At 40.5% G+C, this 19038-nt stretch overlaps 2 protein-coding genes across 9 annotated transcripts in view; one reads left to right on the top strand and one right to left on the bottom strand.

Annotated features, from left to right (window-relative positions):
• Positions 1–326: 326 nt before the first annotated feature.
• On the bottom strand, positions 327–2612 carry s1pr4 (sphingosine-1-phosphate receptor 4). The gene is made up of 2 exons (XM_069680156.1): positions 2590–2612; positions 327–2070 (listed from the first exon to the last, which is right to left on the bottom strand). The coding sequence occupies exon 2, from the start codon at positions 1930–1932 to the stop codon at positions 703–705; it is 1230 nt and encodes a 409-aa protein (XP_069536257.1). The 5' UTR covers positions 1933–2070; positions 2590–2612; the 3' UTR covers positions 327–702.
• Positions 2613–8129: 5517 nt separating this feature from the next.
• LOC138606854 (myosin IXB) overlaps positions 8130–19038 on the top strand; it is a 52985-nt gene continuing 42076 nt past the window's right edge. For all 8 annotated transcript variants that reach the window (XM_069679317.1, XM_069679323.1, XM_069679316.1 and 5 more), the window contains exon 1: positions 8130–8520. The gene's annotated coding sequence lies outside the window, so the exon portion shown is untranslated. The remainder of the gene's footprint in view (positions 8521–19038) is intronic.

Raw genomic sequence — 19038 nt, forward strand, 5'->3', positions numbered from 1 at the left:
CAATCATGTGTGTGTTCTTCAAAGCCTGTATGAGACTGACAAACACATATTTTGATTTCAATGATTTCAGTGTGGCGGGATATGTACAATTATGATATGGTCAGTTTAGAAATCTATTTGTGTTGTGGGATATTTCTTAAATCACATTTTCAGGCTGGAAAAAATCCAGAACAATGTGAAAGCTGTAGGCCCTCCGCAGCCTCAGTCAAGGCTCCGATGATGTGTCTCCCTCCAGAGGAAAGCAGAGGTAGTGTACTTAGTGAAAACAACATGTGTAAACCAAAAATAAACTTTATTATTATTATATATTTATACTTTACATCAACGGTAATACATCAGGTTTACACAAAAGTCTACAAAACTATAAAATGCTCCAAAATACAAGTTTTTCCATTATTCACATTATATTTCAGTCTTTACTCTTATATATATATAATGCTTATTGCAAACAATCTGCCTTTATACAAATACAAATATATAGCTTTTATTTCACAGCTTTGTGATAACAAATATCATGTACAAACAACAATGTCTGGTAATGACAAAAGAAACATAAATTCACACTTTAAACAGTTGTCAGGTGGTCTGTAATCATCAGTTCAAATATCTGCACTGAACATTCAAAACAAAACTGAGAGGAAACGGTTAGATGTGTATCGCTGCACACAGGTCTTGTCAGCTTGGGAGGGAGCACATTGTGGTTTAACCACTTGAAACTGACAGGCAGCTGGTGGTGGAGCTCAGCCTGTATTTTTTGGGTGCCCTGCGAGGCTTGCTCGGAGTGGAGGGTGGGGAGGCCACGCTCAGATTTCTGACCTTGTTAAAACTGTTCCTCAGGCTGTCCCTCCTGCTCCCCGAGGTGCTGCTGCTCTCCTTGGACGTGAAGCGGTCTGGGCGACAGAGGCCGCACCTCACGCAGCAACAACACAGAATCTCAGCCATAACCTTCCTCATCTCGCTGCTGCCCAGGGCGTAGATGATGGGGTTCAAGCCTGAGTTTAATACAGCCAGCGAGATGCAATAGTCAGCGCCGAAAAGCAGAGCACAGTGGCGGGAGTCACAGAAGAAGTCTACCAGTAGGAGCAGGAACAGCGGCCCCCAGCAGATTATAAAGACCCCCACAATGGTGATGACAGTTTTAAGCAGAGCCAGGGAGCGGTGGCAGCTGCGCTGAGGGCCAAACCTTGCACTCTTGTGTACGTGGCAGTAGATGAGGCCGTAGAGCACGCCAATGGCCAGGAGGATGAGGAAGAAGATGATGAGAGAGAAAAGGATGTAGGTCTTTGAGTAGAGAGGGAGGAGGGTGGAGCATTCATTCAGGCTGCACATACAGTTCCAGCCCACCAAGGGGAGGAAGCCGATCACCAGAGCCAAACCCCAGCAAAGCGCCACCAGGAAGTAGATCCTGCAGTAGGTGCTTTTGGCTGACTTCTGGGACAGAGGCTTCATCATGGTGGTGTAGCGCTCCACAGCAATCAGCAGCAAACTGAATATGGATGCAGCCAGGGCCACAAACAGCATCCCCTCCCTGAAGAGCCACAGCTTAGGGGTGAGGCGGAACGTCTGGTTGCCGGACAAACAGATGTTGACCACATAGGCAGCGCCCGTCAGGAGGTCACTGAGCGTGATGTTGGCGATGCAGACGTAAAGCCAGCGCCGGCTTTTGCGGATGCGGGAGATGACGGCTACCAGCACCAGGAGGTTCTCTAGGATGATGAAAAGACTAAAGAAGAGGAAGAGGACCGTGGTGACACTGACGTGGCTCTGGGTGTTTGAGATGGTCCGGTTCTGCAGGCGGCCTGTGTGGTTGTAATGCAGCAGGATCACGTGGTTGATACCAGGAGCTGTGGTGGTGGCGCTGCTGGAGAAACCAGGTGTGGGGTACAAATGGGGGCACGAGGAGGGAGAAACAAGGGAGGAGAAGGCGTCCATGGCGAAGGAGCTGGAGGTCAAGGCTCTCGGTGGAAACAGGCTGAACAGAGCTGGTACGAGCTGTACGGAAATTAGTGTGAAACTCCTGTGATCAAACAGGCTATCGTCACACTCTAACCACTAGAGCTCAACACACACCTGAGAAGAGAAAACATGCAGAAATATGATGAATTTCACAATTGCAAATCTCCTTTCGCTCTTAAAACTGTGCGCTTCCTCTTTATAGTGTTCAGTTTAAAAGGCATCATTTAAAGGCCTGCCACATGTGCCAGAACACTCCACCTAGTTGTGGTTAACACAGGATGACTGTGCAGCATCGGGGGCATTTAAATCACCACATGGAGTAAAAAACACATTGTTTCTTACAAGAAAGCTGGATAAACTTGTCTGAATGAATTACTGCGCTATAATTCCAAATAACTGCAAAACTAGCAAAAATATCTGCAACTTTTTTTCTGTTTTTCCAGGAAAAAAAACTCTTCATTGAGATCTATCACCATCAATCAATCAAAAACATAAAGAAATGTGTTTTTTTCTTATTGTAAAGCTCAAATCAGAGAAATGCACTATAATTTTATCTCATAACATGTACAGTACAGTTTGCCATGACAGGTAATGATGTTAGCTGTAGAGTGGAGGATGCTGTGCAGGACTTACTCTGGTTGCTGGTGGTGATTCTGAGCGTATGACAGGGTAGCGCAGATGCTGGGGAAGTAAGCCAAAGAAAGTTGGGACACACCCAAGATACGTACAGACACACACACACACACACACACACACACACACACACTCGATATGCAACAGAGATTGCAGTCACGTCTATTCCATCACCTTGTAAAGAAACAAAGCAACTGTGAGAATTTCCAAGTTGCTCACAGATGTAAAATGTAACACTTGAAGGATTCAAATCAAAATGGTTTTAAAAGAATATTATGTTTATTTTATTCTAATCTATTTCATTCCAACTGATATTTAACAATTCTCCACTTAATTTCTGGTGCATCAAGTTTGAACATTTTCCCAGGACAAAATGCTGATTTTACTACAACACACCCTGTTGCACAAGATGCCATACGGGAAAAGCTCTCTTCTTGCCACACTAAGCAAGTTATCAATCATTTCTAAAGTAACATGACTCTATGTTTAAGATATGGGGAAAGGCACTTATGACGACATGCATATTTCAAAAGCCTTAAATTTGACATGATATTATTTCTCTGAATATTTCTCAGAAAGCGGAAAAACAGGAACTCAGATGTGATGATCAGTGTGCCCCTCCCTAGATAACAGGTTTCATGCGTCTCATCTCACAGCTGTGGTTGGTGGAAGGCCACCATCACACTACACACTCACAGAAATGCTGTTGTTGTCACAAACGCATGGCACAATAACTTCACCAAACCCCCATCCTGCACCCCCAACCGAAACCACATGCCATAAGACAGTGGCATCGAGACCATGACCGCTTTCAAGTCAACCATAAACACAGAAGATGCTGACAACCAGCGTGCAAGGCATCCAGCGAGCACCAGAGGCCGATGCCAGACCCCAAAATCAGGAAACCACATTGCAAATATGAGCAAAACCAGAACTCGTGGCTGAACACATTTTCCCTCAGAGAGGAGTTTTCAAAGACTCATGATTATATATTTCAAACTTTCAGCAAAGTAGGCTCTAATTGTATCTGTGCACTATAATTATCATGTATCAAATGCTTCAAAAGCACGCTAAAACGGCCAAAAGAAACCCTTGAGAACATGTGAACTATATTTTTGCCAAGTGCTGAAATGTTTTAAATAAAATGCATTTTTTTCATGTTGATAACAGTGGTATTAAAAAAGTTGCAAGTGGGTATTATCTGTCCGTCTATCATCTATCTGTGTCTATCAAAAATGTGATAACAGTTGGCATGGTTTATTCATTCAATAGCAAGAAAGGAGGTGTAAAGACGGTAATGTGGCCGAGACAGACTTGACCTACATAGTGCATGAAGTGTAACAGTTAACAGGCCTGACTTGCATGGGGGAGGCCCATAAAATCAAAGAGCTTCACCACTTCTCCTTTTCAGTCCTGAGAAAAAAGCCTGTTAAAATTGACATGCATCAATAAACCATGTAGTCAAATGTCGATATAAGATAAATATATAGCCCTGCAGCTAACAATACTGTGTTGAGATTGTAATTGAGAAGGAAGTGCGGAAGAAGAAAAATGCACAACAACAAGTTTGCCACCTGAGGTGTCAACAACACCCAAGTCTGTTGAAAACGCCCTTACTCTGGAAATACAACTATCACCAACACTGTAACCACCAAGTGCGTAGACTAAACCACAAGTGTGAGTGTGCATGTGTTTTTCATCTGATAAACAAAGTCAGACCTGCAGAATTATTCTGTATATGCATGGAAAAAGAGTCTTCAAGTCAGTCCAGCATTATAATTATAAGACTGATGAAGTCCACCAAACTATTTAACACTATATTTTTAGATTTGTTGTCCCTGTTACGAATTGTATTCCAGTATGCACGGAGTGGGAGAGCATGCAGATACGTCAATCGTCTGTCACACCTGCTGAGCAGGCATTTCGATTTGCATTCACCTGCAGATCATGTTTTTGGGCTGCGGGAGGAAACTTAGTATACCCATATGCAAACGCTGCTGAAAAAGGTCCCAGCTGGCCACATGGGATTACAACCCTTCACCTGTGCAAATTACTGAATGCAGAAGGTTTCAAAGCTTAATGCTGTATGATCTTTCATTCTATAATAGGCCTGATCTGGCCTTCAAAGAGTAAATAACTCAACTGCTGTATAAAAACAGAAACTTGATCGTGCACAGCTCTTTGTTTAATGATCTCTGGGTAAAGTAATGCTGCACTTTTGACAGACAGCCCTCATGAACAGTGACAGCAGGGGTCATTAAAATCATGTAGAGATCTCACTCTGTATTTTTTGAGCATTTACTGAGTCTTTAGGCAGTTGCTGTATATGTCCAAGCACATAAAGAACATGACCTGATGTTTAGATTCATTAAAATAAGCTCAATTTATGAGGAAAAAGTCCAGTAATAAGTCTCTAACATTCAAAGATAAGACAACTCACATTTTTGCTGCTGTACTGCTGTAGCATTGCACGTCCATAACGTTACGCTAAATCAGAAACAGTGTATTTTAAGTCATGATTCTTCTTGCCGCCTGTATTTCGCACAGCTGACCGTTTGGACATAAATGTGTGTGTGTTGTGCAAAGAGACCTGAGGAGTGGGCTACACTGGGTTTGAGTAACTCACTTCTGCCTAACTCCACATGTCCAGCAGTGTTCAGTTTCAACAGATGATGACTCAAGTGACTCCTATTTTGTGCAATTTCCTTTGGAGAAGCAAAAAGCATTAAACATTTTATGCACATATGCTCTTCTAGACATGTAAACCAACTTTGATGTGTAAAATCAAAGAGTTTCCTGTTCAATTTCCAGATCATGCAGAGCAGCATTTGAAAGATTTTCCATGTAAAACTGCATTTCCTGCTGTATGGGGGCAGAAGACACTCTGACGGACACTCAGTCCAGACATCTAAGGCCCTGAGTGGACAAGCATGTTGCAGCGAAATCCAACAGTCTAACTAAAACTTCAAAAAACACATTCGCACTCTTTCAAGTAGAGGGCAGGACCTTTTGCAGAGAATACCAGTTGGAATTAAAACCTGCAGACTCCATGGCATGGCATTGGCCAACCATGTACTATTCCCTGAAATGTTGAAATGTTCCCTGAAAAACAAGCACAAACATTGTCGACTTTCACATCCACTGCAACACCAGCCCTTTGACGTTACACACAGCCAGTTTATTTATTGAGATAAAAACACGCTGATAAGTAGACCTCCAATCACTTATGAAAAACACCTCCCTTCCTGTTTCTAAGTTGACGTTGCACATTGTGTGTTGTGGTCACAGAGCTACTAATATATGAACTCGCTACGGTGATGATGGAGGAAGTTACAAGTGGCTATGTAAAAATCTGATGGCAACTTAGAGCTTTTTATGATGGTTTCATTATCTGGCAATTTGGTGCAATATATATAAAACAGTATCTTTCATACAAATATGGTTGCTTGAGTCTGAACTTACGGTACAGTCTGTGAGGTGAAGATGCTGCCTTACATCATGGTGTTGAGGAGTCAACATCTGGTGGCCACAGAGCAGTATTACAGTCATAGTCCTGTCAAGAGGAAACACGCAGCATCACAGTGAGACTGATGGGGTGTGAAAAATGTTTTTGGTCTATTGAGATTTGTAATTTTGCTTAAAATGAATGGCAGACACAACTAAGTATAACATAGGATTGCATAAGTCAGGGTTAAACTTAAGTCCGTATGTTGAACGGTTGTTTTAGCCTTTAAAAACCTGGGACTGTGAGGTGCCACATAGTCGCACAAACTGTGCAGCCTGTTAAGGGAAGTAAATATTGGAATGGCGAGACACATGTCATAAGGGAGTTCACTTTAAGACCCATCGCAAACAATAGCCTTAAGGCAAACTGGAACTGTGATCACTTTTCCCTTGACACATTACACACTGTATTTACCTTTCTACTTGTGTATGTTATATTTTACATTTGTTTTTAAAACTCTTCCTTGTAATGGTTTTGTTTTTGTTACTGTGTCAGGAACTACTAATGTATAATGACATTCATGCATGTCTCTTTCCCACAGTCAATGGTATTCAATAAATAATAAACTTTGAAAATAATGTAACAGTTAAAGATGCATTACATTAAGTTAAATTAAATTAAGACACTATCTGGTAAACACTTACATACTGTCCATAGAAAGAGAGAGTAAATGATGAAACAGGACTAGTTAGCGAAGCAGTAATTTAAAGCTAGCAAGTATTAGCAACACTTTAGCTGTTAGCCTCAGAAAACTAGCATTAACTACAAGGAATCTATTTACAGGTATACTAAATTAACCTGTCACAAACCAAACTGTCATAATAAAAATTACCAAATGTATAATTCTGCAATAAGGAAATGTAGGGCGGGATATATTATATACTTTTTGCCAAAATGTTGGATGTAACAAGGTCGGTGTAACAAGTGTTGATGGCAGAATATAGCTCATAAAGTCGGTTTAAATCTTATCTAAAATAATTACATTTTATACTTTAATGACAAAAGTGCATGTCTGTATCATGTGTTGTTCTTTTCATTAGTTTTATTGTTATTTAGTCTTTTATTTTGGATTTTCATTTCAGTTTAGTTTTAGTTAGTTTTATGAGTTAATAAGTAGTTTGATTCTTATTTTGAGGAATTGACTAGTTTTATTTTTAGTTTAGTTTTCGTGTTAGTTTTTCAGGTATTAAGAGGAAAGCCTTGATTTAAAGAATCAGAATCAGAATCGGTGTTTATTGCCAAGTAGGTTTACACATACAAGAAATTTGTTTTGGTGATTTTGGTGCAGAACAATTAACACAGAGCTAGAATAAAATTAAGTAAATACTTAATAATAAAATAAAATAAGATAAAAAATAGGAATAAGAATAAAAATAGAAAAAGCAATACGTATAATACAAATAGTACAAAATATGTACAACAGGTGTGATTTAAAACTGTACAGGTGTGCAGGATTTTGAACAGTGCAAAGGGCTTACAGTATTAATTTAAAAATAGTGCAGCGTATAGACAATATAATATTATATAAGTCCAGTGTGCAAGCAAAGCAAAGACGCTGAAAAGGGTAGGGTGAAAGAATGCATGACATAAAATATGATTTTCCTTAGGCCTTTTTATTAGGTCCATGTCTCTCGAGAAGTCAAACAGAGCAGGACCAAGTGGTAAGCAATAGCAACCACAGTGTGAATCGAGGGGGAAATGAAAACAAAGCTGATTTTACCTGCAATCCTATTTAGTTTTAGTTCGTGTTGCATTGTTCATTGTAGTTTTTATTTAGTTTTAGTTTTTTTTTTTTAAATTGTAGTATTTTTTTCAGTTAACAAAATTCTTTTTTTCACTGCTAGTTTTAGTTTTACCCGTAGTTTTCGTTAACCGTGTGTTGTACCGCCGCCGTCCTCCTGCAGAGGGCGCTGTTACTTAATAAATGTCCCTGAGCAACAGGGTGTCTTCATTGTATTGAATCTGGCTTGTTCCTTTTTCCTCAACTTTTTTTTCACCGCTCAGACTGCTTCTGTTATTTGGGCAAAGAGAAAGGAAGTAGCGACAGGCTAACTGGTTAGCCGGTCTGAAACCACACAGTCTGTCAGGAAAGAGTGGACTTGTGAGGCTATTTTATCTCGGAGACTGTTCATCTGTATTTAATAGAAGCGTATAGGTAGACTGCGGGTTTTTGTCGATTCGTTGTATTTTTTCTCCACCCCGGTTTCAAAGCTTCAAACTGACTGAACTGGGAGCTTTGTCTGTCTGGGACGCCACCGTTGTTAGCCTGGTTGGTACAAATCAGCCTTGGTTTCTTCAAAGGAGAAAACAAACCACACACCGAAAAACTGCGACCGGGTTATCATTTATTTTTTCACAGTTTGGTTAAATCGCGAGGGATGCTTGTAAGGATTACACCAGGACAATGAGACAAACAGCCGGGACAGGTACGTTAAAAACTGTTTGTTCGTCAGTTGGCTGTGCACGAGCCCGTTCTTTAAAGCAGAAGTTTATTATTTAGCAAAGTTATTAACAAATATGTACAAATATTTCGCCTAAATGTGGCGAAGAGTATGTGCTTCATTTAATGTCTACCAGCCACAGAGTTGACAGAACTGTTAAAGGAAGTTATTGTGAAGTAACGTTGTCGGATATTAAACCATTTTAGTCGTTATCCAGAATAGGTTTTTAACGTCCCATTTAGAACGCAATGCAGCTAGCTTACAAGCTAACGTCCACAGAACGTTCTGTCTGACTGTAATGTTAACAGTTGATGGAAGCTGTTCGCATGTTGTGTCAGTGCCATAGTAGCATAGTTGCATGCAGTGTGTGAATGAGCTGAGAATGTAGGCTGACTTGTTGCAGTGCAATGTCCCCAGGCCTGGTTCACAATGTGACTAACCTTCATGTCACTGGGTTGTTGGTTTGTTGGAGTTTCTGAAGATTGACTAATATTCCAGAAACAGCTCTACATTGTTCAGTTTTTGAAGAGCTCTTGCCATAAATCCTATTAGAATAGTCTAGGAGTTGCAACTACAACTTAACCAAATTACCAGTGTATGATATCTGTTATTATGTGCCCTCAATGGTGCACAATTTATGGCTTCGTACAGCCATGATAGTCAGTAATAGGAGAGGTGGTATAATGAAGCAACACATTTTTTAGGAGATTGAAAATATGTTATTTGTAGGGGTGGGAATTAGGGATGCATGATATTGGACATTTTGCCGATATCTGATATGCCGATATTTTCCCACCCTTTTTGCCGATTTTGATACCGATATATTGGGCACATGTTTTTTTTCCACCAAATTGCAAAGAACATCAAGTCTCCCCTGCTGTGGAATTTTTATCATGCCTACTCATTTAGGCATTATTATAGCATTGTTTTACTGGCGGAAAATATCAGAAAAATTACATATCATAACGATAACAAGCTGATAATATCGTGCATCCCTAGTGGGAGTCGCAGGGTAACTCACGATACTATACAACACGTGGCCCACAATAACGATAATATCATGATACGACGATTGTGCAATAATTGATATTTTGCAAGACAATCATATGATGAAAAACATCACAATATCTGATTAACTGAATAATCCAAAATGCCCCTATAGAGGTGAAGTGCAGAGTTAATGTATTATTCACTGCAATTGGGTGTCACTTTCACATATTTTGACAAATTGAGATAAACTATTTTGCAGTGACTCAAATTGGCAGGGAGATCTGTTTTATTTAATTAATTTTGATATTTGGCGCCAGCGATACGATAATAGTATCACACTAGTCAGGACAATATATTGCCATATCGATATTTTGTCCCACCCCTAATTGTTAGTACATTATTGTTGTGGTGATGTGGGATGCTACTGTGTGAGATGTTTCTTTGAATATCATGATACAGCTTAAATTTTGATCAATATAATGACACGCCAATGTATCTAGAGTAACATACAAAGTAATAAAACTGATGTCATCATTTCTTCCATTCAATAAAATTGGCCAAACCTTAACAAAGTCTTTCACACAAGCTGCAGGACCAAGCTCTCTCCCCATGTGACTAATGTCTGGGTGGTGGAAAAAAGTAATCACACATATATACTCTCTCACATGCACTTCAGCTGGAAGTTCCTCTCCCTCTATGTTCCCTCTTTCCATTTCTCTGACTGACTTTGGTCTGAACAGTGTTCTCATTCCCTTCAAGTGGCCTTACTTAAATTCATTTCCTCATGGTAAAAGAGTGTGTTTACACTTTCTTCTGCCAGTCACACTGGCAGCTCTGTGACTTAATAAGCCAAATGTTGTGACCCAGACCTACCAGAAAGGCTTGAAATCAGATGTAAGAGTGGAACATTTTAAATATTTACCTGCTGGGTGGGTTTGGGGATGTACAGCAAAACAAGAGGGTGGGGGATTGACCTGAAGTGCGTGTCTTTCCTATTTAGTTTTAGTTCCAGTTTAGTTTGAGAGAAGTGATCTAAATAAATGGCAGTTTTTCTTCATATTTCTTCTTCTTTTTTTTTTTTTTTAAAGTTTGGTTCCTCTCCTTTTAACACTTGAGTTGCATGTCCTTTCTTTACCACAAATGAACTAGTAATTATACAAATTTTCATCACATTTTCTTCTCGAAAAGCACAACACGTTAGAGTACAAAAACACATAAGTATAAAAATATCATTGCAATTGACTTCTCATTAAAGACAAGAGAGAAATCAGATGCCCTTGAAATTCAGTTAAGCTTATTTTGAAAAGTAATATTTATATTTCTGTAATAACAGAACTATTAAATGTGACCTTTTACAAGTATAAAATATGTGTGTATCAATAACAGTAAAGGTCATATGACAACAAAATGGCTATCTTCTCCAGTTGTAATGTATAAAGTGACAGGGCAATTGTGTGTGAAGCTAAGGCTTGTGTGTGTGCAGCACCTGTAAACACACTGCTGGTATATAGGGCCTGTCAGTTACATCGTGCTGCGGATCAAGCATCAGCATATTCAATCCAGTCAAGGGTCCCATCTGTCATATTCAAAATCTAATTAACATCCCAATCCCTCAGAGAAAGCTTCAGACTCAAATCTCCATTTATTAAAATGCTTTCTGTCTCAGAATTTAAACAAATCTTTAGCAATTTAAAGGGAAGAGATGGATTTAAATGAATTCAGTTGTTAGATGGATATATATACATTATGCATAAACATTTATGAATGACATCTGATGTTTGTGAAGCTGTAATATTATTCCTTTTTTCATTCACTTAAAAGACCTGTCCTGATTTATATAAATTATTGCAGACAGACTTCATGTTGTGTTGTAATACGGCCATTTTTATCCCAGACCTGCTGAAAGTGCTCTTAAACACTCCGGCAGCCCTCAGAATGGCTCTCTTCCATCCTTGAAAGAAAGCGACCATATGGCCCCCTGCTAATGGCTGGTACTTTGAGAGCCCTGCTGCAGAGCTGACAGTGGTTGAAGACAAGAAAGGGGGTGGGGGAAGGAAGACCAATTACATCTCCAGCTCAGCCTTGAGTTGTAATTGGTCTACACATCCTGGCGGATGCAATTGTGTGAAACTGCGGATGAAAAGATAATTGCTTCAATCATAGCTGTGCCAACATCTCGCTCTCAGAGGAGAGATTCGAGGGTTTCCACAGACTCAGCTTTAATATTGCATTTATTTTCAACCACTAAATCTTACCTTGTGTGATATTAAAGATTAATTTCCTCACAGATAACACAGTAAATCAGTCTTATCTCAGCTGGGCTTTGTTTGCAGTCCACAGAGCTGTTTGTTTTGCAGAGGCTGCTTAGTATGGCCATGTTTTTAATACTTTACAACTGTAGCTGTTTCGGATCATTAACCTGAACTGCGTTAGAGGAACTTCAGTTGTTTCCTAACAATATGCTCATCAAGCAAGCTGCTGTGACACCACAACAGCAAGCACGAAGGTAGTTTTTAAAAAAAGTACAAGGTTTTTTTTAAGGCATCTCTACTGATGAGATGAACGAAAAATGATAATGAAATTGCACTGGCTTATTTTTACGTCAAGCCCATGTGCATTTTTATGCTCTTAAGTGTCTTGTGGTTAGCTACATATGAGCATTTTATTTTAAGCGAATGACATCAGAGGTGTTAGGCCTGTTTTTGCATACAACTTTATGGGGGCTGCGATGGATCTGTTAACACCTCCGACTAGTATCAGTATGTTATCTCAATGTTGTCAGGGTCACATGTGTCAGGGTTTTTTTTTAATTACTGGGAAACTCTATTTTGTTTCTCTGTTTGATGAATCATGATTATTGTGGGAAACTAGGTCAGACTGGTTTCAGAATACTGTTAGGTATAAGCGTTAAACCTTAACATTATGCGGGGTTGGCTGACTTTCTCCAAGTTTAAACAACTGGCAAAACACAAGCTTGTTTTTAATACACATAATAGTGTGTGTACACCATGTAACTTTACTCAGTACTATGCTGTTCTACACTGTGTTCCTCTTTTTATGTTTGTTTCAGAATCTAATTCTGTTTAACGTTGTGACAGAATAAGGACAGACTAACAGGCCGAGCTTTAGTGCGCTGTGGCAGCAGAGTCCCCGAGCAGCATGTGTTGACTCTATGTGCCTTTAGTGTATTGGGCGGAGATGATTTAGGTTACCTATGGAGTGACGCAGACACCTGCAGTCCCGTGGTTCTGCAGGACAGACTTAGAAGCTCAGACAGACCAGCAGACTAACTTTAGGCTTTTGCAGCAAAGTTGGTGGTGGACATTCTTTAATTGACCTGACACATTATTATTTAATGTAAGGACTAAACTTAAGAAGATTTCAGGTGGGTCTGAGCTGGTACCTTTTCAGGTGATGGAAGTGATTCGTTGTGTTTCCCATGTTGGTTGGCATTGGCACCAATAGATGACATGTTTTGCATCTTAGCGGCTTGAATCTATGCTTAGTCACTTTGACTTTGTCCAAACCACTTCCATATAATTGACGTTGGTTTCCTCAGCTTTGGAGGATAATGGGAGTTCACTTTCACCATTGCTTTCGTGCCAACTAGATCATAACTTTGTTCTTCACCTGCAGCTCAAACAATACTCTGCAGTGGAAAGCGGGCTGTTTGATTTACCTGTATAAATGTCAAAAGGTTATCATCGTTGTCCATGTAAATGTTATCTCTATCCTCTTGCCCAGCCCTAATTTAAGGGCTTGATATTTAGATATATTGTAGATACTTCCTTGATAAATTAATAGCTGTTTTGTCTATTAAATGTAAGTAGATAGTGAAAAATATGACATCATGACATGACCTCTTCAAGTGTCACATTCTGTCATCAACCCAAAGATATTCAGTCCTAGATGAGGAGAGAAACACTGATCACGGAGTGAACTTACACTAGTAATTATCGGTCAAAATAATTGGACATTAAAGTATTAATTGACCACGAATCAATTCAAACATGCAGCTCAAAACAGTTAATATTTTTCATTGTGTTTTATTTTTAAATGTGTTTCTGTAATGTCTAAAAGTGAGTGTTGACCAAGTGTTAATTTGTTTACTACTCGAGGTATATGGTAGGGCTGATTGTCAAGGGCTTGGCAAGAAGAGGGGACATGTTGAGGCTTGTGTTCTTATTAAACTGTGTGCTCATCAGGAAGATGTCTGTATCACTGTGTTACACTATGGGCTGGGGTTAGGTGTCATTCTGCCTTTTGTAAGCCTTTGGGCTGGCCCAGGTGCTGTTATTATAAAGTCAGGAGAGCTTAATCTAAGATCTTATGTCACTATGTCCAATGTTTGTCATCCAAGACAATGACTGATGATGATTATTTCCACCAGTGTTACCCGCTCAGTTAAGAAATCTAAGTAGGTGCATGAAAACAGAGGAAGGGGGAATGGAGAGAGGGAGGTCAGAAAAGAGAAACGGGACTCCAGTATGTGTGTGCTTTTGTGAACATACAGTGTGTCAACGCTTAGTGCAACAATGTGACAGGAATGCTCCAGGGTCCGCCTTTCTGCGGCGAAAGACGCGATAAAAAATAGCCCCACGTTCTGCAGAAAGCTGCGAACAAAGCTCTGCAGTGTGGATTTGCAGTGACCTGTATTTTGTAAAGACTGGACCAGATGGAGAGTGCAGGGAAAAAGAAAGTGAGCGAGCGAGCGAGCGGGCCGGAGCCTTGTGTTTGAGTAGACGAGGAGAGGCAAAGAGAGGGAGCGTGGTGAGGTTTGAAAGTCATCAAGAATTCCACAAGCTCCTTGGTAACTTGGCCTTTTTCAATGTGGCGAGCTGAATTTATGGGCTTTATAAATAGATCCAGCTGTAATGATAGGGTACAAGTGAGGAAGAAGGCAGGCCGTCTGCTTATGGATGGCCTACTTACTGTGCATTTGTTTGTTGTCCTTTCGTCTTCACTCAGGATCCAAACACATCAAATCAAGATGGTTGCGATCAAAGCTTGATTGTGATGATTATGATTACCAAATGTGCCTGCTTAGATTGGGATTATAGGCACTGTTATAAACCAAGCAACATTTTCAACCAAAATATACAAGTCAAGAATTTTCCACAGTGAAGTGAAAAGTGGTGTGTCAACGTCACGGAAGATATATTCTAACCACTCTCAGGCAGCATGAGCTCACTGAGTTCATATGGTTTTGGTTCATATGGTTAAAATCTGCATGTGTCATTATTGTTAATTTTTGTAACCCGCCACTGTGTTTACATTACTGGGTTTACATCACAATCAGTTGTATGGTTTGTAGAATAAGAGCAACAATCACCTTCACATTGAAGGGATAGTTATGTTGTTTATATGAGGTGGCATTAGTGACTCTTTTTAGTGATTCTGATGCATGGGCTGTAGCTCCGGCAAAGACTCCTTTGGTTGGGGATCTCCTAGCAAGAGTGTCCTGCAAGTTGTCATCCAAAACTGTGCAGCAACAGAACCACCAAACAGAAACACGTCAGCTGTAAATGCACACTAAATATGATGATGCATGAGTCCACCATGTTAGACCCTTTCAAGTCTGCTATATCGAGGCGAAGCCTTTCAACTCGCCTGCTCCCTGCCCCCTCAGTTGCAGTGGTCACTCACAGGAAGGAGACTGCTGTGTGTAAGTGTGTGTGTGTGTGTGTGTGTGTGTGTGTGTGTGTTTACAGATCGACTGACTATTTGATGGCTGCGGTGAGTGCTGTAACCTCCCCCTCCATCCTCTCTGCGGTCACTGATCCTGTCCCTGTGCTCTGGATTATGGGCAGAGAGAGGGCACACCCTGAGGCTCTGTTTGCTATTACTCTGCACGTTAATCCACCTCTGAGGATCGCTGTCAAAATTATATCAATAGACCTAGCTAATAAGGGCCACGCAGATATATTGTCGTCGGTGTAAATATCATTAAATTGTAACTGAATTACCTTTAGATGACTACGTAATGACTAGGGAACTTATGGTTGAATAGGCAAATACAGAAGAGGAGAGAGATTTAAGAATGAACCTAAAAGACTCTTAAGGAAAAAAAAACGGCGCATGATCTAATACAAATGTCCTCTTTAAAAGGCGTAAGTCCATTGGCACAATTGGCTTGGGCGCCCTTAAACTTAGTTCAAGAGTTATGACCAGTCTCAGGAAACAGACTTCCCCTTCATTCCTTTCTCACTCCAAATGATGAGGAAAGAATGAATAATGCGGCAAGGCAGGGTGGTAGAGCTGATCAACCATTCCCAGTAAATGTGCCAGGGCAGAATTGAGCCAGTGTGGTACAGAGGAAAATATCGGAGGTGGCACAGATTTGGACTAGTGCATACAAGGTCCGGATAACACTACATGTAGGGCATGACATTTGTAATTAATTGGTTCTATATCTAATAGGGGTATGTGATTGACAAGAATCAGGCGATACAATATGTATAACGGTACAGGGGTTACCGTTCAATATATTGCGATATTGTACTAAGACGATATATTGTCCCCTTAATGATTGTGATATTATCTTATTTATGTCTTCCTGTGTCCGTTTACATTGTCACATTGGAGTGGACAAGCTTCTCCACAGAATCTTTGCTAGCAAATAATTAAAGATCAAAGTAGCGGTTTTGAGAATCTTCTCTGATAGTGGGTTAAATTGCACGCAAAACAGTGTGGTGTTCACTCCACTTCACTCATATTGCTTTGATTACCGTTTGCTTTATGTAGCTATGTTTTTCAGGGGGTCACGTTGTATGCTGTAATTGTGCGGCCAACGTTTTTGTGCATTCATAGCACTTGGTTTCCAGCATTCAGGCAGATCTCTGTCCCACTCTGGTAACTGCAGCTCAGTCTTACCACTGGATGCCTTCAGGGCTGTGGAGAGTGACAAGAGTAGTGAAAGAGAAAAAGCAAAGCACAGACAGGGAGGCACAGATGGGGAAAGAGATGGAAAGAAAGAGCCGCGCTGAGGGTAGAAGGAGAGAGAGACATGGAGCAGGAACAGTAGAACTTGGCTATGTGCTCTTTGCTGGCAAGGTTTCTGCTCTGTTCTGTTTGTTTTTGCTCTATTTTTACTGTGCAGTCTGACTCTGGTCACTGATGAATGACTCCATATGTAAGTTACATTTCATCTGACAGAAATCATTCAGGATGTTGGCTCGGGTTAGAGATGAAATGGCCTGTACAGTAAGAAAGAAAGGAGCAGTACTACAAAATTGTGCCTTTAGTTTGAGTGATGTTCCGGCTTTTTATGGCATGTTTCAGTTTTGATCTTTCCTACTGTGGCTTCTTTTAAAACAGTGCTGGTTGTTAGATTTAGAAATAGGTCGCTCTAGGCCGAGATGTTGGATCCAAATGATCCTTTCTAAGATGCTTATCATCCACACGTTGGTGTGCGAATCTGCCAGGCCACCCAAACATTATCAGGACACACCACAGGGAGGATATTTGCGAAAGATTACACTAGCCGCATCATTATAATCTATTGTATATTACAGCGTCTGAGCTTATGCTCTTTCCTGCTCTGTTATTACACATCCTTCATTACAAGCTCTTTTTTTTAGCCCTCCTGCTGCATTTTGTCTCATTTTAAAGTTCAACCTAAGGTCAAGGCATTTATATAATGTAGAATGAGCTATATTAAGGTGTTTACCAGTTGGTAGAGCATGATTTTGGCTAGGTTAAATCTTAGTTTCTTGCCGCTACCTGTGATGTGTGCTTACAAATAGAAGCAGGTTGTATGTGTGGAGTGTGTATCTGGAGACAGATTTTTTTAACTCTGCTGTAGTATGATTTTGGTGCAGTGCAGTTACTATTCTGGTGCTACAATGGAGTCATGTGTTGGGGAAGTGTTTTGAGAGCAGGGAAGCCCACATGAGTGAGCGTGTACAATAATCCCCTCTGTCTGCCTCCTTCCCTTCGCTTCCTTTTTCTCCTCTTCCTGGTTTCTGCCTGCAGCTGCCCCACATCTCCAGACGACACACCGTATTTTGTTTGTGTGTGTTTTGTGTGCATGTGGTGCATCACGCTGAATGGAAAGGAAGCGTTTCCGCAACTGGACACCATCCTGAGCAGCAGTTGTTTATCCTATTCTAAATTCACCTGAATCAAATAAGCACAGTGCAATTTATAGCATTTTGAAAGGCTTCTTCTGCTCAATGTAACTCAGAACAGCAGCCAGAAAAACGAAATAAAAATCTGAGGAATTTTACCTGTCATCACCCTTTTTCATATTTAGTACAGTAAAATCCGGATATAAGGCGCAGTCTGTTTGGGAGATATCTCAGAGGGAAAAAAGGCTACTTATTAATAAAAACATGTATACAAGCTATTTCAACACTATCTTAATTTATTTGCATTTAAAACACATTCAAAACACACACAAATTACAGCCTACCATCTGTTTTCGCCATGTCCAGTTTGCAATCCTGCTAGTTACCGGTGCTGTAGCTAGCAGTAGCTGGCAGCCTACGGTAACGTTGATTGTTATGAGGGTGGCGGCTGCAAAGGCGATCATGATGGTGCATGTCCGTGATGTTAGCAACAAACAAGCGAGAACTTAAACTTTAACTGCACTGCGGCATATTGTAAATAGGAGACGTTGTTGCGGCTTGGACCCAGACACAGTTTAATGCAGAGATGTGATGTCGCCACTTAGCAACCCGATAGCGCCATAGTCTGGATAAAATACCGTAACACAATAACATACCTCTCTGCATTTTATACTGGTATATTGGTCGCACTGGTATATAGGACACAGCCTAGATGAAAATAATTTAATTAAAAGTGCATCTTATACATTGATTTTTATGGTAAATCCAGTCAGAATCATTATAAGTGCAAAATGAGTGGTAGTTAAAATGGACATTTCGGCATACCGTTGCAAATGTCTGCGTTCCAACTGATTCTCACAAACTCCCCATCATTTAGATGTTCAGGAAGTTGTGAAGATGCCCCCTGGACTCTCAAAGCCCAAGTTCAAAATAGCAAATTTATCTAACACTGAATAATAAAGATGCCAGCAAATACAAATGAGGAAGTGGAACCAGCATCCAGCTCCCTGACTATCATCTGTCTATTTTTTGCTTTTTGCTATAAAAATCCGTAAATCATATCGTTGGCCAACCAAAACCACTTGATACAAGGGAAACAAACATTAACAACTATTTGGAGGATTACATACATACATGTGGCAGAAGTGTTTGTTATTAAGGCCACCTGCTGACTGTCTACAATACAAAGGAAGAACATACCAGTGTCCATTATGTCATCATTGCACCGTAATTGTCCAGCACTGCTCTTAATAAGTCTATTAGTCCAACATGGCCGAGATGACTGGTCCGGAAAACCCTCCGGAATTCCCTGTCACCACCAACCAGCGTGAAATCCCACAACAGCCAATCCGACCCAGCCGAGCCTTCTGGGATGCATTAAGTCAGACATGCCGCGACCTCACTGGTCTGGTGTATTTCATGTGGACGCTGCTGCTTTGAGTCT

This window comes from Semicossyphus pulcher, unplaced genomic scaffold, assembly GCF_022749685.1.
Source record: "Semicossyphus pulcher isolate SPU_LCO1_2020_fin unplaced genomic scaffold, fSemPul1.0.p SCAF_4, whole genome shotgun sequence".
Lineage (NCBI taxonomy): Eukaryota > Metazoa > Chordata > Actinopteri > Labriformes > Labridae > Semicossyphus > Semicossyphus pulcher.

Bases quoted from the DNA above. Each gene is read 5' to 3' on its own strand.
- s1pr4 (XM_069680156.1), bottom strand. From the start codon at position 1,932: ATGGACGCCTTCTCCTCCCTTGTTTCTCCCTCCTCGTGCCCCCATTTG.